The sequence below is a fragment of the Podarcis muralis genome, chromosome 16 (genome assembly GCF_964188315.1).
Source record: "Podarcis muralis chromosome 16, rPodMur119.hap1.1, whole genome shotgun sequence".
In the NCBI taxonomy this organism is placed as follows: Eukaryota; Metazoa; Chordata; class Lepidosauria; order Squamata; family Lacertidae; genus Podarcis; species Podarcis muralis.
Window position 1 is genome coordinate 9,095,182 of NC_135670.1, and position 20,433 is coordinate 9,115,614.

At 54.0% G+C, this 20,433-nt stretch overlaps 1 protein-coding gene and 1 long non-coding RNA gene across 6 annotated transcripts in view; both read right to left on the reverse strand.

Annotated features, from left to right (window-relative positions):
* The window catches only part of LOC144325793 (uncharacterized), a 273,530-nt gene that overhangs the window by 49,732 nt on the left and 203,365 nt on the right, over positions 1-20,433 (reverse strand). The window lies entirely within an intron of this gene.
* Positions 1-20,433, reverse strand: part of SHC1 (SHC adaptor protein 1) — a 50,413-nt gene that overhangs the window by 12,363 nt on the left and 17,617 nt on the right. For 4 of the 5 annotated variants that reach the window (XM_028709033.2, XM_028709031.2, XM_028709034.2 and 1 more), the window contains 6 exons: positions 16,641-16,802; positions 10,441-10,511; positions 7,042-7,105; positions 4,347-4,466; positions 2,945-2,998; positions 1,292-1,343 (listed from right to left, as the gene is read on the reverse strand). In XM_028709033.2, the coding sequence (XP_028564866.1) occupies positions 1,292-1,343; positions 2,945-2,998; positions 4,347-4,466; positions 7,042-7,105; positions 10,441-10,511; positions 16,641-16,799 (520 nt within the window). In that variant the 5' untranslated portion in view covers positions 16,800-16,802. Of the gene's footprint in view, positions 1-1,291; positions 1,344-2,944; positions 2,999-4,346; positions 4,467-7,041; positions 7,106-10,440; positions 10,512-16,640; positions 17,236-20,433 lie in introns of those variants that run through there. The other variant, XM_028709030.2, reaches the window with a different exon arrangement.

The following is a 20,433-nucleotide window of genomic DNA, read 5'->3' on the forward strand; positions in this document are numbered from 1 at the left end:
GCCCCTTCCGTCGCCCACCTTGCGCAGAGGTCTAAAGTGCAAAGAAGGAAGGAAAAGGCTGGGAGCAATGAGACTTCTATGCTGGGGGAGGTCCAGGAAACAACCACTCCCGGATTCTGCTAGTGATTGAGGCAGATATGAACTTGTGGCTCTGCACTATAAATAGTTTGCACCAAAATAAAGCTTGTAAAAGACAGGTCTGAGTCCTGCCTGGTTACTCGCGAGCAACCACCACTGCCATCTGACAATATCCAAAGCAAAAGACAAAGTAAAGAGTGCATGCTAACAGAATATCAACAAACAGAAGACATGTACCGTATTTTTTGCTCTATAGGACGCACAGGACCATAGGAGGGGGAGAACAGAGGGGATTTTTTTTTCTTGTTCTCTCCCTCTAAAACAAGGTGCGTTCAAGGTGCATTCACCCAAAGCCTCTGGAGCACAGCGGGAGTACCTGCTGCGCTCTGGAGGCATCAGGCAGCTACCTTGGAAGCCTGGAGAGCAAGAGGCGTCGGTGCGCACTGACCCCTCTCACTCTCCAGGCTTCAGTGAAGGCAACCCGAAGCCTCTGGAGCGCAGGGGGAGTTCCCGCTGGGCTCCGGAGGCTTCAGGTTCCTTTCGACCTGTTCTTTGGGGCTGGCTTGCTAGCCTTGCTTGCCTCTGAAGGGCAGCGGGGTGAAGGCACCCCGCTGCCCTGCAGAGGCTTTGCGCACAGCCATCCCCAAGCTAGAACAGCAAGATGGAGTGCTCCACAGCGCTCCGTCTCCCTGTTCTGGCTTTGGACTTAGCCACGCAGCCTGCATTCGCTCTATAGGACGCACACACATTTCCCCTTAATTTTTGGAGGGGGGAAAGTGTGTCCTATAGAGCGAAAAATACGGTAGCTCATGAAATGTTGTCGAGCGCCATCACTGATCACTTCTCCAGCTTCTTGTAGCAGCACTAGAAGCTGCCTTCTACCAAGTCTGACCCGTTGGGTTCATCCAGCTCAGGACCGTTTACACCGGAGGTGGGGAACCTTTGGCCCACAGGCTTAGATCAAGCCCACCAGGCCTCCCAATTTGGCCCCCACCTGTCACTGGTATGCCTGTCGGGCGCCAAGACTTTTTAAATAAAAAAACAACAACCTTGATTATTCTGATTAAAGTGCTCGCTCTTTTTTTTTTAATGCTGCTGGCGTTATTGTGAGTGAGCTGAACGCGGTTGCTGGAAAAGCAGGATGCAAATCTGTTAAACCCAGTCGAAGCTGACCCGGCCCCTGGAAGTTTCTGGTTGGCGCAGAACGTCTTACCTCTGTGGTTGACAGGGTCTTTGGCAACGTAGGCAACATATTCGGCCGTGTCCTGGGAAGATGGGAGACTGGATAAATGCCAGATTAAAAAGGGGAGAGAGGGAAGAAGAGAAAAAACCCCACAACTACCTTTCACTGGCGCTGCTTTATTTGCCACATCTATCTATCTCCCGGGATGCGGGTGGCGCTGTGGTCTAAACCACAGAGCCTAGGACTTGCTGATCAGAAGGTCAGCGGTTCGAATCCCCAAGACAGGGTGAGCTCCCGTTGCTCGGTCCCTGCTGCTGCCCACCTAGCAGTTCGAAAGCAAGTCAAAGTGCAAGTAGATAAATAGGTACCGCTCTGGCGGGAAGTTAAACGGTGTTTCCGTGCGCTGCTCTGGTTCGCCAGAAGCGGCTTAGTCATGCTGGCCACATGACCCGGAAGCTGTACGCCGGCTCCCTCGGCCAGTAAAGCGAGATGAGCGCCGCAACCCCAGAGTCGGTCACAACTGGACCTAATGGTCAGGGGTCCCTTTACCTTTATATCTATCTCCCACCTTTCTCCCTCCAGAAGCTCAAGATCGTGTAAATTGTTCCTACCTGGTTTATCCTAACAACCCTGCAAGGTAGGATTGTGTGTGTGGCCAAAAGTCATAAAGTTTGCTTTGGAAACCAGTGGGAATTTGAACCTGGCTCTCCCCAGACTTCAATGCCACACCGCACCAGCTCTCAGTTTCCCTGACATGAAGGAGGGTAATAAGAAGTTATCTGAATCCTGCTGGAAGGGAGAATGGCTAGTCCAGGCATAGGCAAACTCCGGCCGTTCCGATGTTTGGGACTACAATTCCCACCATCCCTAGCTAACAGGACCAGTGGTCAGGGATGATGGGAATTGTAGTCCTAAACATCTGGAGGGCCGGAGTTTGCCGATGCCTGGGCTAGTGAAAGGATCTAGCAACTGGGGTGCAGTGGAATGAATATACTCAGGACTGCATGGAGTCTGTGCTTGAAGACCCTAAAAATTCCACAGCACGCATCCCTGGAATTCTGCAACCTGCATAAATCATGCGAATGGCGTTAATCTGCATAAATTATACAGGTTCTGCTAGCCACAGGGATAGTCTATGCGTGGCTCACATGCAGAGAGGATGGTAAAGGTAAAGGGGTAAAGGGACCCCTGACTGTTAGGTCCAGTCGCAGACAACTTTGGGGTTGCGGCGCTCATCTCGCTTTACTGGCCAAGGGAGCTGGCGTATAGCTTCCGGGTCATGTGGCCAGCATGACTAAGCAGCTTCTGGCGAACCAGAGCAGCACACGGAAACGCCGTTTACTTTCCCGCCGGAGCGGTACCTATTTATCTACTTGCACCTGACATGCTTTCGAAACTGCTAGGTGGGCAGGAGCAGGGACCGAGCAACGGGAGCTCACCCCGTTGCGGGGATTCGAACCGCCGACCTTCTGATCAGCAAGCCCTAGGCTCTGTGGTTTAACCCACAGTGCCACCTGCGTCCCTGGGAGAGGATGGTACTCAACTAATTTTCAGTGCAAGCATTAGCATTAATGCAGGAGGTTTTTCCCCCATGTGCATCCCACACTGTCTCCAGAAACCCCAGAACAAGGTTAGGGGGCAAACCAGGGAGCGGGGAGAACATTCTGCCCTCTCGACACTCACCGGATCCCCTCCGGAAGCAAAAGAAATTGATTGCATATGATGGTTGGCGATGATCTAAACAATGGAAGGGAAGGAAGAAGGAAAAATGAGACGCAAAGCACAGCAAAAAAACACTTCCTCCCCGCCCCTTCCCACCCTCCTGAAATTCTAACAGTAAAGTCAAGCTCTCCTGGATTATGGGAGTGCCAGATTTTAGCTCCCCAAGGCAGACTTCTCTACCCTGATGCCCTGGCAGGGACTGGCAGGACGCTGGCAAGTGGGCACCAGGGGAAGGGGGGCAGTGGTCTGTGGGGGCCTGTACCAGCCAGGAGGCAAGAATCAGAGGCAGGAGAAGGGCTGGGTGCTTCTCCACCCTCCCCTACATCACTGTCGCCCAGAACCAGGAAAGAGCAGAAGCAGGAAGAGCAGAAACAGCACCCACACAGGCGCAATCTCTGGCTAAGTGCGCACTGCCTATTAGGGGAAGGTATATAAACTGGTGGAGGGGGGGTCGTCCCCAGTTGCTGCCAACGCCCCCTAGAGCGATGACCCAGGAATAGTCATACCTCATGTTACGTTTTTTCAGGTTGTGTCCCGCAGCGACCCGGAAGTACTGGAAAGGGTTACTTCCGGGTTTCGCCAATCACGCTTTGCACATGCGCAGTAGTACCAAATCACACCGCGCACCTGCGCAGATACAGCGCTTCAGGTTGCGGGCTTTTCATGTTGCAAACGGGCCTCTGGAATGGATCCCGTTTGCAGCCAGAAGTACCACTGTAGCTGCCTAGATGCTAGATTGCTGTGTGCAAGTATCCAGACCCGTAGAGGCAACTGTAAGTGTTATCTTAGACAATAAAGAGTTAACTCTATGCCCTGCGCATTCCGTGTCTGGGAAGCACCCCTGATGTGGTTGGCATGGCCAATGGTTGATGGCCATTGTGGCCTAGCAGTAGCTGGAAGGGATGCAAGTTTTCCTTCCCCACATTGGAAGAAGATAGAAATGTGATCAGAGCTTAGAGAAGGCAAACAGTGGTCCAGTTCAGGGATAGGGAACTTCTGACCCTCCAGATGTTGCTGGACTCCAACTCCCATCAGCCCCAGCCAGTGGTCAGGAACAATGAGAGTTGGAGCCCAGCAATGCCTGGCGGATTCCTCAGCCGTGCCTTAGATGCATGTCCCAGCCAATCAGGGATCACGCATTAAATGCATGTAAAGCAGGGATACAGAGATGTTGCTGGACTAACATGGCCAATGGTCAAGGGACAAAGGGAACTGTAGACCAGCAACATCTGGAGGGTCATAACAAGCAAGGAGGAAGGCTGTCTAAGCCCATGATCCTCAACACCCGTCCGTCACCGAGGTGAAAGTATCCATTCTAGACAGTGTGTCCCAGAGGATGTTGGGAGAGAAGATATCTCCTTACCTGTTTACAGTCAGACGCCATGAGGTTGAGGCTGCTGGTGGAGATGGTGAGTGTGATTGGCATGCCGGCAAACTTCAGGTTGCTCTTGCCGAGGATGGAGTTCAGCGAGCGGCCGCAGGGCTGCCAAGAGGGAGGGAGACGCACCCCAAGGATGTTAGCAGCAGCACTGGCTGGAGAAGACCAGGATTGAACCTGGGACTTTCTGTGTGCAAACCACGTGCTCTATCACGGAGCGACGGCCCTTCTCCAGAAAACACCCCAGGATTGCCGGGGATTGAACCCAGGGACTTCTATAGGCCACTAAGCTATGGGGCCTGAAACAGGTCTGGGTTAACCAATCAGCAAAATAAGCACGTGCTTAGGGCATCACAGAATTTTTCCATTGCCGGATTTCTAACATTAACAGTCACAAATTGCTCGGCTGCGTGTTCCATTTTCTCAGTTGAAGCATATTAAAAATCCCAACAGAACTACTGTGCAACAAAGCAGGCTGGATGCCTTACCTCTACTAAGTATAGAAGCAGATGTGTTACGTAAGGATCTGATCAAAGACTTTGCAATTAGAAAAAGCAGGAGAAGATTTTTCAAATATAAATCAAGCGGTTTATTATTGTTTCTGTTTTGAATTAGATCTACGGGGGCACCAAAACCTTTTAAGTGCTTAGGGCCTCTAAAGGTCTCAAATCCAGCCCTGGAATGAAATCTGCAATCCTAGAGATCTGCTGCCAGCCAGTGCGAACAATACTAAGCTAGGTGGACCAATGGCATGGCTCAGAATAGGGCAGGCTCTATTTAAAAGCAGCTGCTTGTTCAAAACCATGAGGACTAGGATCTCTATTTCTGTGTATCAGGCAGCTCCCTGTGTTCCTAAGACCCAAGCCTATTCGGGAATGGTGACTGGTAGCCATTGGGACTGGGGGGTGGGAGGCCCACAGTAGGCGGAGCCAGAGCCAAGGACCCCTGGGATTGGCTGTTAAGGCAGGAAGGCAGGTGACAGGGCTGGACAGAGAACCCTGCTTGAACGCCTGGAGAGCTGCTGCCAGCCAGCGCAGACATAACTAAGCTGGCAATCAATCAATCAATCAATCAATCAGTTCCTTATATGTTCCTAAGAGATCAGGGAGAAGGGTGCACAGTGGGAAGAGGCAAGAGCGAGCCTGGGAAGGGCAGAAGGAACAAAAGGGAGATGGGCTGATGACCAAACGGCCCCCTCACCTCCCCACCCTGCGCATGCCCCCCCACTTTCCTCCGCGTCCATTAGACGGGCTGTTATGGTTATCTATTGATCAGCCTCGCCTGCGCCGGGCCTTTATTGCAGCAACTCAGTCCCCATTTCCCAGCCTGAGGGGGAAAGGGGGGGCCAAGGCTGGAGACCTCAAATCAAATCACGCACAGACACACGTGCAAGCTTTCCTGAAAAGCACGCGCGGCTCTCACCCGTCTCGCACTCTGGGAGTGTTGCTGTTCCAGCTGGGGTGTGCTGAACGCATCCTCGCACCAGCTCCTTTTATCCAAATCACAAGCCCTTAAGAGTTATTCTGCCCTCTGTGGTTGGTTCTGCCGTGCTTGCTTGGGGATCTTTGCACAGACTACTAGGCCTTGTTGAAACTACAGATTTAAACCACCGCAATGCCAATATAAACAGCCATGGCTTCCCCAAAGGTATCTGACATTTTTAAGGGTGCCTCGGATCGTTAGGAGACCCAGCCCACTCCTGTTGCCCTCCCAGAGGTAACAATTCCCAGTGGGATTTCGCCCCCCTATTTCAGGAAAATAGTAATAGGTTAAAAAAACAGACATTTTTACAAGTTACACCCTTGAATATGTGAAATATTGTAGGGTGCTCCCAGAATCATACCCTAATAGACTCGAGCAGTTGTAACTCGCTCTGCTGCAGTATACTATATCCATGCACTGCACTGAAGGGAGAGTGGATTACCACTGGATTACCGCGAAAGGCTGTCTTGCGTGAGGAATCCAATTTGTAGCTGCACACAAGGCAACATACAGTCTGGCAAGATTTTATTAAAGCTTTTTTGTGATACAGTTAAGATAAAGGAAACTAATCCAAATAAAAATAAAAAAAGCAGAGAAAGAGAAGCGTTCTCTCTCAAAAGTAGCTCTCAACCCTTGTCTCACAAAGAAAGTGGTGCACCGTCCCAGCTCTCACCTGGGAACTTTCCTTTTCCTTTTCTTTTCCCTTACCTGCCAATTCCCAGAGTGGTTTAACAATCAATCCCGTTTCCTAGGAACCTCTGGGAACTGTAGCTCTGGGAGAGGAAGAGGGAAGCTTCCTAACAACTCTCGGCACCCGTAATGAGCTGCAGCTCCCAGAATACAGTGGTACCTCGGTTTAAAAACAGTCCTGTTTACGAACGATTTGGTTTACGAACTCCGCAAAACCGGAAGTCCTGGTTTGCGAACTTTACCTTGGTCTAAGAACGGAAGCCGAATGGTGGAAGGGCACCGGCGGTGGGAGGCCTCATTAGGGAAAGCGCACCTCGGTTTAAGAATGGTTTCTGTTTAAGAATGGACTTCCGGAACGGTTTAAGTTAGTAAACCGAGGTACCACTGTATTTTGGGGGAAAGCCATGATAGTTTCAAAGTGGCGTCGCAGCTCTTGAGATGTACGGGGCGAATTTTGACCACAGAGAGCCAAAGAGAAAAACAATGAAGTATTCTCGGTCCACCTCACCTTTCTCCTGCGAACGGCTCCCTTGGCCCCAGGCACAGCTTCGCAGACAAGGCCAATAGCCTCCCTGGAGGAAGAGGAGAGAAATGAGGGATGGGTGTATAGAATCTTAGAATTGTGGAGCCGGAAGGAACCCGGAGGCTCATCCATCCCTCTGCAATGCAGGAATCTCAAGTATGTACTGGCAAAAAGTGGCAGACAAGCTCACCTGAACCCTCGCCCATTTTCCTTCCTTGGAACAGGACAAAGACCTGCCATCATGTTGAGCAGCCTGTTTTCCCAGCGTGGGCCAACCACCCTGACTTTGGAAGAAGGGCGGTATATACCGTATTTTTCGCTCTATAGGACGCACTTTTTCCCCTCCAAAAATTAAGGGGAAATGTGTGTGCGTCCTATGGAGCGAATGCAGGCTCCTTGGCTTCAGCGATAGCAATGCAAAGCCTCTGAAGCACAGAGGGAGCGCTCCCTCCACGCTCCGGAGGCGTTGCTTTCGCTGAAGCCTGGAGAGCGAGAGGCGTCAGTGTGCACCGACCCCTCTCCAGGCTTCAGGGATAGCCCCCTGAAGCCTTTGGAGCCCAGTGCGAGTTCCCGCTGCGTTCTGGAGGCTTCAGGTTCCTTTCGCTGAAGCCGGGAGAATCTTGCTCTCCCAGCTTCAGCAAAAGGAACCCGAAGCCTCCGGAGCTTCAGGGATAGCCGCGCGCAGCCCCTCCAGCAGGGAGAGGTTGCGCGCAGCTAAAGAGGAAGCCAAAACAGCGAGCGGGATCCATCCCGCTCGCTGTCTTGGCTTGTGCCATAGCCGCGCGCAACCCCTCCGGCAGGGAGAGGATGCGCGCAGCCTGTACGCTGCTCTTTGGGGCTGGGGGGGGGGGGATAAGATTTTTTCCCTTGATTTCCCCCTCTAAAAACTAGGTGCGCCCTATGGAGCGAAAAATACGGTAAATTAAATAAAAGGGTGTTGGACCAGACGGGCTGCTGGTTTTGCCCACAAGGGCTCTTCCCAGGTTCTTAGGACTCTCTACCTTTGTCGCATTGTTATGTCAGGTGTGCATGGGCTCAACCGATCGCTACCGGTGCAGAAGCACTGTGGAATTGCCCGCCGTTAAGAGAGGGCACCTCTGGATGAGACGCTGCCCTGTCGCTGCTCTGCTTCCTTTGCCCAGCAGGCTATGTTGCCAGCCACCCGAGAGTCGAGAGGTTTCTAAACACACACGCACATCACACATCCGTCAGTCAGTCACCCTTCCACGCAAGCGAGAGCTCAAGGACACCTTCCGGGCAGGAAAGAACACCCAAAGAGGATGCAAAGCAAGGCGGATCGGGTGTGTGTGTGTGTGGCCTGGGGAAGGGGTGTGTGGTCCCAAGTGCCGGCTAAAGAGCCACATATGGCCCCTGCAGGGAGCCCGTGCACACACAAACACACACAGTGTGTTTGTGTTTGGTTTGTGTGTGTGTTTGTGTGTCTCCCAGCTCCTTGGTAGCAGAGCAAGGATGGAAGAGGACGTGGGGGAAGAAATCGAGCGAGAGCTGTTAATATTTGATGATGCTGTATAAACGCTTCCTGTCTTTAGCGGATTAAATTTTTTTTTTTATTAAAAAAAACAACAACGCCGGCCGTTGATGGCAGGCTTGGGGCCTGGCTGCTGAAGCCTTTCCATCTCCTGCTGGCTGCTCCCTCCGGTCACCTTTTTCCAGACCCTGCGTCTGCCCGGTAATGGACAGGCTTACAGTGCAAACACACACACACACACACACACACGCCTCTCTGCTCCCCCTCCAACTCAGCTTTAACTATTTCCTGCTGCTGCTAAGGATATGAGCTGGAGCGGCCTGCCTCTCTGCTGGCCTCTGCAGTCAGTTTTGGCTTCCCAAGGCCAGAGTGGCTGGGGCAAGCCAATCAGATGAGCGGAATACAAATAATAAAATTATTATTAATATTATTATTGAGTCTCGGGTATTACAGGCTTGGTTCTTGGGATTTAATTAACAGGGGTGGGGGAGACGCAGCTTATCTTGCTGCACCAAGGGCCCAGTTTGCATCTGATGCAGATGCAATACAGAATGACTTGGCAGCATCTGGCCCAGAGACACAACAAGTAGCCTCCTTTGATGGTGGGTGACTCTACAGCATTTCTGCACTGGGACAACAGATCGAGCCAATGACAAGGCATAAGAGAATTACTTGGCCCCCAGCAAAGCCTGGTTGGAAGGACAGCGTCCCATCCAGAGGCACAACAGGCAGCCTCCCCGGATAGTGGGTTATTCCACAGTGTTTCTGCATTGGGAGTGACTGGTTGAGCCAATACACAGCCGATGCAGAGGCACCACAAAATCGGCTCCCCAACAGGTGCCGGTTGGCAGGAGGAAACCCGGGGCAGGGACTCATCCAGAGATACAACAGGCAGCCTCCTCTGAGGACAGGAAAGACTATCGGATCACACCGTCAAGCTAAATGACCTCCACAGAGAAAATGCACATTGGAAGGAGGCAAACACAAAGCAGCAACTCATGCAGAGACACATGAGACAAGCCTCATGCAGAGACATGTGTCTTGATCGTCTCAATGCTCCCTATGCAGCCATACCCAGTACGGTGCAGAGGTGCAGATATGGAAAGGAAGTAAGCCCAGAGCAGGAACTCACACAGAGACACAACGGGACACACCCTCTCAAAGCTTACAGCATTTCTGCTTTAGGAGTTAGTGAGTGACAGGAGCGAGGCAGCAGTCAATCACCCAAGCGAGTTGGAGTTAACTCTTTATTAGCAAAAAACAGTCTGAATAGAGTGTCGGGCTTAATGAGGACAGCAACTCGTATTGCCCCCATGAAGCCGTTGCAGAGACTGAAGGTTCCCGCCTTCTCACAGCTGCCTAAGCCCCCTCCTCCCCAGGGCTTTTTCCAAGCAATTGGAGACTGAGAGCCTGCGTGCAGCCAGCCTCTGCTCCGCTCTTTTCATGCCTCTTCTGGTTCTGGGAGACAAGTGGGGAAGGGAGCTTGTCGCAGCAGGTGGGAAAGATACCTGTGACTCTTCACCAGCCTGACTTATCTCCGCCTCTTGGCCTCCCTCATCCCACTCTCCTGCCTCCGATTCTGGACTCCTCTCTGGCACCGACTCTCCCTGCTCACTAAACCCTGTTACCTCTTCCGACACCTCCTCTTTCTGGTCTTCTCCCTCTGACTACTTGCATCGTTGCCCCACCACCAATCCCAGGGCTCTGAGCCTTCTTCCTGAGCCTTCTTCCTTCTTCCTTCCCCAGCTGGTTCCTCCCACCGTTCCTCTGCATCCAACCAGTCGGCGACCCTGAGTGATGGATTGCAGCCTGTGCGGCGGCACAAGAGAACTATCCTGTCCAACCTCCCCTGTCCCCCACACCACCCCTGGTCTCCGGATGACTGCGCGGCTCACCTTGTGACTTGAGTCCTCGTGTTGAAGTCGAGAGCCCGCATGGATTGGAGAACTTCCACACAGCCCATGTACTGATGGGAGAAGGAAGAAGGGAGAGCCTGTTAGGTCCCAAAGTCCCCTCTGTTCTCATTCACCCTCATCCCCATCACCCAGATATTATGAATCAATTATTCCACCTCCACCCTGCTCACCTCCCCTTTTCCCCCTAAGTGAACAAGAGGACAGGTAGGGCCCCTGGAAGACTTCCAAGCTGCAGTATTATCCTTATTACTCATCACCACCATCAGTGAATTTATTTTCTGTCCTCCGCCAGCAGGTCCCAGGGAGGGCGATGACAATTTAAAGCCAAATGCAGCCGTAGGAATAGGGCGATGGGCCCCGGAAACCACTATCTCAGGGGGCAAAGGCTGTATAGTGGAAATGACGGAGGCTCGCTCCTCTGCAGGGAGGGAATTCTAGAACTTAGGGGGCTGCCACAGAGAAGGCCCAGTTCCAGGCCATCTCCTATCGTACAGCGAGCCAGCAGTAAATCACATCGAAATTGGAGCTCACTCTTTATTAGTAAAAACACGGTCTTTACTGGTTGGCAGTCAGGACTAGTGAGCACAGCAGCTTATCCCTGGTCGGTCTTCCCCCCATGAATCCTTTCTTCTTCTGTGATGGAACTCCTATTTGGGGACTTCCCTGGCTTTTTCCTAGCCCACATAGGACCAGTCTGGATAGTTGGCCTTGGTGAAGATTTGACGTTTTCATCCCCAAAAAGTTTTTGATTGAGTTCCACTGAAATGAGGCTGCATTTTAATGTTGTATTTTAATCTTGTTTTTAAGTTGTATTTTAATCAATTGGTTTTTATACCTGGTGTTAGCCGCCCTCAGCCCGGTCTTGGCTGGGGAGGGCGGGGTATAAATAAAACTTCTTCTTCTTCTTCTTCTTCTTCTTCTTCTTCTTCTTCTTCTTCTTCTTCTTCTTCTTCTTCCTCTTCTCAATTGCCCAGACTGAAAGTCTGTGTCTCCCCCCAGCTGCCTAAGTCCCCTTCTCTTCAGGGATTTCCCCAAGCAATCAGAAACTGCGCCTGCATGCAACCTGCCACTGCTCTGCCCTTTTCATGCCTCTTCTGGTTCTGGGAGAGCTTGTCGCAGTGGGAGGGGGAGACACCTGTGACTCCTCACCAACCCGACTCATCTCTGAAGTGGGTGGAGGAACGGATGCGAATTGTACCTCTGTGCAGTGAGCTAGTTTCTACACCCAGAGAAACAAACACACACACTTTGTATCCTTCATCTGGATAAAGCAAACCCAGCTCTCACGACCTCACACACACAGCAGAGCCTGTGAGAAAGAGCCTCTCCTGGTCCTGATCACAAAGTGGCATTTCCAGCTGGTTAGCAACACAGGAAGCTGCCTTGGACCATTGGGTCCATCCATCTAGTATTGTCTGCACTGTCTGGCAGCAGCTCTCCAGGGTTTCGGGGTCTCCCCCAGCCCTACCTGGGACCTTCTGCACGCAAGGCAGGTGCTCTGCCGACCGAGCTGCAGCCTTTCTGTTGCTGCTTGTGGAACAGGGCGCAGGAGAGATCCGTTGGCACAATCGCCAGCTGGGATGAAGAATCAACAGCAAAGAGGGCGGAAGGGGCAAGCAGCTGGCACAGGATGTGCCACTGGGCACCTGCCAGGCCGGCTGTGCGCGGTGGGAAGACACAAAGACTTCAGCGACGCCAGCGAGGCGAGGCGAGGCTACCAGTATGAGTCAGAGAAGGGGAAGTGGCAACGCAAGTGCCGCTCGCCAGACCCTGTCTCTGAACGCTCTCAGGGCAGTGTTCCGTCTTCCAATCCTCTGCCACCCTCCCGGGCGCTCAGAGGCAGCAAACTTGTCCTCTTGCCGAGTGTCCACCCTACAGAGTAGGTTAAGCCAAGGACGCTTAAGGCTCGGGCTCTGTAACGGAGCGGTGATTCGGAAAACAGGACGCTGCCTTGCACCAAGTCAGATGTTCATCCAGCTCAATACTCTCCACCCTGACTGGCAGCAGCTCTCCAGGGTTTCAGGCAGAGGGGGACAGCCCTACCTAGAGATGCCAGGGATCAAACCTTCTGCAAGCAAAGCAGATGCTCTGCCTCTGGGCTATGGCCTTCCTTAAAAATAACTGTAAGATTCCAGTCCTCATGATGCTGAATTGACAGGAACACAGGAATCTGTGATCATTGGTCCATCGAGCTCAGCACTGTCAACACTGACTGGCAGCAGCTCTCCATGGTTTCAGGCAGGGCACCTTTGCCAGCCCAATGTGGGGATGGCAAGAATTAAACATGGGACATTCTGCAAGCGAAGCAGGTGTCCTGCCACCAAGCCGCAGCTGCCTCCAAGGCTTCAGTCTTGAAACTGACCCTGGCGATCACAGCGGGACGCAGGCAAGGAGCATGAAAGGAGGCGTTCCCCTGGGTGGGTTGTAGGGGTTTGCGTGTGAATTTGTTTCCGCATAAATCCAAAAGGATATAAGGGCAGGGGGAGGAAAAGGAGGGGGGGTGTTGGAAAACCGGTCCCCTTCCTGTGTTGTACCAGCAATGGTGGTCAAGAAAACATGGACTGGAGACCTGGATCTGGACTGTAATCCTCCTACTGCTCACCTTCTCCCGTTGAGGGTACAACCAATCGTTCTCTGTACAGAGTCGGCACTGGGGCACCGAGGGCAAAGACACTCCCAGTGACACGGCTGTGTGCCCCTCACTAGACAAAGGTTTCAGTGAAGCTCAAGCCCTGGGTTGGGGGAAAGGTGCAGTGTGGAGTCAAGAGGTTAAAAGGACTCTGGGTAGCAGCAGGACATCTGCTCTGTATGCAGAAGGTGTATCGGGTTCAATCCTCAGCATCTCCAGGTAGGGCTGGGGAAATACCCTGGAGAGCTGCTGCCGGTCAGTGTAGACAAACCAGAGTGAGATGGACAAACTTGCTATAAGGCTGCTTCCTATGTTCCCATTAAATCAGAAACATGAGGACTAGAATCTTGGTTTATTTTCAGGGAAAAGGCGACAGCTCAGTGGTAAAGCATCTGCTTCGCTTGCAGAATGTCTCAAGTTCAACCCCCAACGGCACCTCCGGGTAGGACTGGGGAAAATACCCCTGCCTGAAACCTTGGGGGCTGCTGCCAGCCAGTGTGACAATACTGAGCTTGGTGGAGCAATGGTCTGACTTGACAGTTCGGACTCAACTTCAGACCATGCAATGGGGGAACAGAAAGGCATGCACTCTGCACGCCATCAGGGGAAAGTTTATTTAGCATTTCTGGTTGCGCTTTACACGCAGGGCAGCCTGTTCCGTTCACTAGAGCTGGGCCAAACACCAGCCAAACATCGCGATACAGTGATACACCGCAGTGTTGGAAAGCGGTGGGAGGAACAAGCTGCGTTGGGCCCGGCCCCACGAGGCACCAAGGTGAAACCGCCTCAACTTCCTTGGCAGGAGCAGCAACAATATCAGCCTTGCAGGGCTCGTTCCTCCACATGCAAGGTGCTAGCAGGAGTCCCTCCACCACCAGCACCCAGCGCGCCAAGGGAAAAACGGGCTCTATCAGCCACGGCGCCTTGCAGCTTATTCCTCCCTCGGTTTGAGGGCCAGAGCGCAATGGAGCCTTCACCTGGTGGTACATCGTGGGTGAGAGTGCCATCACGCTCAGGCCCTCAAACGAGTCCTGGGCGATGTATCAAGACATCACCAAAACCTACCATTTACCTGGGGCAGGTGGGTGGGTGGAACGACCTTCCTTCCAGATAACCTCAGTTCCCAAGCAGCCTGCGGGCAGCGCAAAGATGCAGAGGCGCACACCTGGAACAGCAGCAACGGGCTGACCAATCCCTGGGCTCCGCCAAACCACAGAGGGATGCCCCAGCCTCCCAAAGCAGAGATCTGGAGCTGGCGGTCATCACAGCCAGAGGCTTGGAAGGGGGGCGGGGGAAATGGAAGAGGAATTCCAGCCGACTCGATGCGCCTGGCGCATGTGCGCTGTGGCCCGGGGGGTGGACGCTCGGGTGCACGCTTGTCAGAAGCAATCATGTGGCAGAGCAGAAGACCCGGGACAGATGCCTGCCAGGGAGGACACACCATAGCAGCCATGGCTGGCAGCCTCTGCGGGGAGAAAAGGGCGAAAGGGGCTGTGTCCCCCCCCCCCCAATCTCTGCACAAAGAGGCCAGAGTAAGAGGTGGCCCCTGCTCAGGATTCTCTGCAGCGCTGCCTTTCTTGGGAGACGGGGAGGAGGGCTGAAGAGAACAGCAGGAACTCTCCTCGGTGGCCTTTTCAACAGCTCCCGACTCGAAATGACAAGTTAAGATAGGAAGCTGCCTTAGACAGAGACTTAGATCACTGGTCCATCTGGCTCAATGCTGTCTACACTGGCTGGCAGCAGTTCTCTGGGGTTTCAGGCAGGGGATACTCCCTGCTCTTCCTGGAGATGCTGGTAACTGAGACCATCCGTGTGTGAGGCACGTGCTCCGTGTTCGAAATTATCCAGGCGCATTTTGCAGCTGGCTTTCAACCACTTGTGACCAAGTGAAGATGCCTGGATGGTGCCTGACATCTCCGCCATCTGTGGATCCTTGGATCTGGGCTGTTTTCACACACTAGCACCCCTTCCTGTAGAATTCTATCAGTTATATTTTATCTGCACGATCGGAATGAATTTCTGGAACCAAAATGCTTTTTCTGTGCGGCCTGAGCACGAGCCGTCACCGTTAAGAAAAAGGGGATGGAATAGGCCAATATATATGTGCACTGTCCCTGGGTCAAGCGACTTTTCTTCTTCAAGTTCTCAAAGCTCTTAAGCTAGCTCAGGGTTGACATCTGAACTAGCCAGATGCTTAGCTGAGAATCAATCACAGCCAATCCATTATTTGAAAAACAAGACTTTAGACCCGTCTTGCCCCAAAATGGCAACTAGACGTTACGTTTTGGTGACTGCAACCTTGGTTTAAGGAGCCATTTGTTGCCTAGCTTGTATATCTGAGTTTCTAACGCTGCATGTGCTCCCTCAGTCAAGTTATAGCCCTGCCTCTGAAAAGGAACAGGAAGATTCTAGTCCTCATGATTCTACCTGGAGATGCTGGGGATTGATGCTGCAGCAGGTTGCTTTCCTCATAGCATTGATGCCCTGACCTGCGTTGCATAGATATAGGAAGCTGCCTTATACAGAGTCAGTCAACCTAGCTCTGCATTATCTATAACAACTGGCAGCAGCTCTCCGGGGTTTGGGGCAGGGAACACTCCTGGATACACCCTTGGGGATTGAATCTGGAACTTCCTGCATGCAAATCAGTGGTTCCACCTTCAAGCCACTGTCCTCCTAGGAACCAAGAAAGATGCGAAGCCGAATTCAAAAGCTGCCTCATATAGAATCACACCATTAGATCATCTAGGTCATTACTGTCTGTGCTGAATGGCAGCAGCTGCTCTCTAGGGCTTCAGAAGGGACAGTCCCCCCCCCCCCCCCCCGCAGCCCTACCCAGAGATGCCTTCTTTCTCCATGCAGAGTCAATGCTCTGCTGCGGAGTGACAGCCCTCTCCCAACTTATGTAGGTCATGCACGCCCTCTCTCCACGTGGAAGCACCTACCCTGTTCCCAGAGAGGCCAGCTATGGAAAAGAGGCTCTCTGTATGCTCTGGAGAGGCGCTGTTTTCTTAGCTCAAGAGGCACTGCCAACACACACACAAACACACAGACGTACTTCAGCACAGTATGCCCCCTGCACATTAGGTCTTGGCAACTGGAGACCTCCAAGATCAAATCTGAGCCCCTCTTTCAGTGGGATCAACTATCCCCCCCCACCCCACAGCAACAGAGGGGCGTGTGAAAGCGGGGAAAGGCAGCTATGGCCAATCAGTGCACCCCAAGTAACACGCTGAACTAGGAAGGGGAGAAAAGCTCTTGGCTCACTTTCCCATACAGTCCCTGCTAGTTGCCAACCAGCGGCTCCATGGTGGGCTGGCCCCTCCACCTGCCACTGGACTCTGACCCCATTTGATCCCGGCCAGCCCAGCCAGATGGGATTTGGAGTCCAGCCACATCTAGAAGACCACTAGGTTCCCCATCCCCGGCCGAGATACGCGTCCCAACCAATCAGGGTTCCCAGCGACTGGGACTTGCTGCCAGACCGCTGCACCCACAAATGCCCTGAACTACCTCCTGTCCCCGCCCGCCGCGATCGCCGCTAACTTACCCGGACGAGGTAGGAGACTCCGGGACCCATCACCTTGTCGTCAGGGTGCAGCCAGCCCCGGCTGGGCTTGTTGACGAAGCTGCCGTGCCGTGTCCACTCGTCTCCCCCCAGCTGGCCGCCTTCCACCCGCATCCTCTTGGCGCAGCCCAACTTGTTCATATCCTGGGAATAGAGACCGACAGTCCCCGCTGAGTCCGGGAAGGGAGTCGCGGCAGCGACGGGAGCGAGGGGGGGAGGAGGAGGAGGAGGTGGTGGTGCCGCTGGCGGCGGATGCTCCCCGGAGCTGCCCGCCTCCTTGGAGAAGGCACGGAGGCTGAGCAGAGTGGCCGGGTTGGCAAGCTTCAGGTTGGCCATCTTGGGGAAGAAGGAGCACAGGGTGGTGGGGCTGTCTTCTGACTCGGAGGACAGGTCGCCCAGGGGGAGCATGGGGCTCAGCGAGGAGGAGGACAGCGAGCTGGGCAGGGAGGGGGCCACCACCAGGGGGTCCACGGGAGAGTCCCCGTCGGCCGCCACAGAGCCCTCCTCCAGGGAGGAAAGGGAGTCATTGCGCAAGTGGTTGTATTTGCTCTTTTGCAGCAGATCCATGCCCCAAACCGGCGGAGGAGACGGGACGAAACCAAGGCGCCGGGGGGGGGGGGAGAGAAAGAAGCAGGAGATGGCGAGGGTGTGCGGGCCTGGCACCAAACTCAGGAGCCCACGAAAGTCAGAACGGATCCGAGCGAGATGACTCCTGTCCGGCCCCCTGTAGGCATGGCTGCGGAGAAGAGAGGTGTTGGCGCAAGAAGGGCAGCGGAAGCGGGGAAACTGTGCCACAGGTGAAAGACCGTCGTCACAGGGCGCAGACGTCGCTCCGTGCCCCCCGCCCCCTGACAACGCTGCCAGATGACCAGCGACCCTTGGACAGCTTTGCTGCGCTCGAGAGGAAGAGGGAGAGGCCGCCGGCTAGTCCCTGAGGTCGGAGCGATGGCCGGGAGGGAGGAGTGGCTGGCACACGCCCTGGAGAGCCGTCACGCCACCTGTGGAACGGCCGCCCTGCCCCGGGGCCGCCTGCCAAAGGTCCTGTCACGTCCTCTTGGCCACAGGCACCCCAGGCCCTGCCAGCAGGTCTCACACAGCCCAGGAGAGAGAGGAAAAAAAGACAGCTGAGATGTAGAAAGTGGCCGACAACGTCCAGAACGGTGGATGCTCTGGTCTCGAGCTCGCCTGCCGCTCCGCTGAACGGATGCGCAATGTATATAGATGTATTTGAAAAGGAGAAAAATTATTATCCAAGAGCAGGGAGGCCCCGGAGCGCCTTCCAGCTGGGCCCAGCTTGGCAGGGACCGGAGAGGTGGCGCGGCCGCAGGGTCTGCCAGGAACGCGAACAAGGCTCCTCTGTGAAGTCACGGGAGCCCACGTGTCAATCAGTGGGCAAACGCCGGCCTGCCTCCCTCGGAGAGATGGAGGTCTGGGAACACGCCGGGAGCCGAAGAGGAGGGGAAACGGGTGTTGGCCCCCCTGCACCCGGCTGGTCAAAGGGGCGAAGGCGGAATCCGAGTCCCCCTTGCTTTCGGGAGCCAGCAGGCAGCCCCGACCTCGGCTCTTCTCCCCACACCTCCTCCTCTCCCCTCTTCCCGGCTGCAGTCGCTGCTGCTGCTGCTTCTTCCAGAGCAGAGAGACGCTAATTGCTACCGCATCCTGCTCGCAATCTCTGCTGGGCTCTAAGTGACTGCGGCTCCCGTTCTGGGGAAGAGGCGGGCGCGGGCGCGGGCGGGTAGGGGGGGTGCGGTGGAATGAGAGAGAGAAAGAGAGAGAGGCCAAGCCCCCACTGCCAATGCTAGGGCAGTGCTGACTCACAAGAGCTTGGCTTCTGCACCCCCCCCCCCAATGTGCAGAAAGGAAGACAAGGCATCTGTATAATAAAATGCGGAGGGAGGGAGGAGGGGCCTTGTGGGGGGAAAGAGCCGGAGCGGCAGCACACAAACACTTGTGAAAATCAAGGTCAGTGGTTGCACAGGGAAGCGAAGGGAGGTTTTTCCGGCAGCTAGGCTGGAGGGGTGTGTGTGGGAAGAGCGCAGGGGGGAGAGGGGGGAGGCAGGACACAGGCAGCAAGAGCAGGGGGTGAAGAGGAGAGAATGGGGACCGGTTGCACAGCAAGGTGGGTCCCGATCCAATAGGGGCCACTCCGCATCTGAATCCACACTCCTGACTTAACAACACCTCTGGTTTTGCAGTTCTTTATGGCATAGAGGAACCCACCCTCCCTCTTTCTTAGTTAACGCTTTAGGATATAAAAGTTGACACTATACCCTGCAAGGTAAAGGTAAAGGTAAAGGGACCCCTGACCATTAGGTCCTGTCGTGGCCGACTCCGGGGTTGCGGCGCTCATCTCGCTTTATTGGCCGAGGGAGCCGGCGTCCAGCTTCCGGATAATATGACCAGCATGACTAAGCTGCTTCTGGCAAACCAGAGCAGCGCACGGAAACGCCGTTTACCTTCCCGCCAGAGCGGTACCTATTTATCTACTTGCACTGGCGTGCTTTCGAACTGCTAGGTTGGCAGGAGCAGGGACCGAGGAACGGGAGCTCACCCCATCGCGGGGATTCGAACCGCTGACCTTCTGATCAGCAAGCCCGAGGCTCTGTGGTTTAACCCACAGCGCCACCCGCGTCCCGCAAGGTAGGCCACTGTTAATTTCCTCGCACCAGGACAGAGAAAGAAAGAGAGAGAGAGGCGAAGGAAGGCTTTGTCCAAGTAATATGCAAGAAGCAAGATTCGAAAGGAGAGTCAGGCTTCACACACAACTCGGGCTGCTGCCCCACCTAGGCCTACTCAGAAGCAAGTCCCGCCGAATCCAAGGGGGCTTCCTCCCAGATAAAGGCGGGTTCCGCTTGCAGCCTCGGTCTCTTAGTGCTAGAGCGTTCCCTTCATCACGACGATTCCAGCCACACAAAGCAATTCTTCACCTCGAAATCACCTCTACAAATCCTCACAATAAAAATGGGGGGCGGGATCCGATAACAAGATTAGCCGTTAGACAAAGGTTTGCGAGCTCCTAGCCCACAATCGGAGTCAAACTGCACTTTTTAAAAATCCTGGTTTTTAATCCCATAATTAAGCACTGAATTCCCTCAATCCAGGAGGAAGGTATAAACCAGCCTTGGCCAAGTTGTTGTTTTGCAGGGTGAGGTTGGAGTGGATGGCCCTTTGGGTCCCTTGCAACTTTACAGTTCTATGATTTTCTGAGTTTGTGCCGTTCAGATGTTAAGACTACAACTCCCATCAGCCAGCATGGCCTATGATCAACAATGCTGCTATGTATGGAAGAACATCAGAAAAGCCTGGCTCCTGGTATCAGCTCAAAGGCCCGCTGGAACCCAGCATTCTGTTCTGACAGGAGCCAATCAGATTCCTCCAGGAAGTCCACAGGTAAGAGCCCTCCTTCCCTCCCTGCCACTCATGGGAACAAAAGAAAAGCCCACCTGGATCAGGCCAAAGGCCTTTCTAGCCCAGCCTTCCCAGTGGCCAAACAGATACTTCCTTTAGAAGCCGGCAAGCTGAACCTGAGCGCAACAGCCACTCTCCCCACTTGCAAAGGCCAGCAGCTGCCATTCATATCACTTCTGATCACGGAGGGAGGATGTAGCCATCCTGGCCAGCAGCCACCGAGAGCCTTATCCTCCCTGAATTTGTCTAGTCCTCTAAGAAGACGAGCCTGGCTGCGGGATCAGGCCGGTCACAGTGTTAGAAAGACAGAGATACACGCTAGGTGCCGGTATTTCGTAAGCCCAGGTGGAAGAGGAGGCGACGCTTG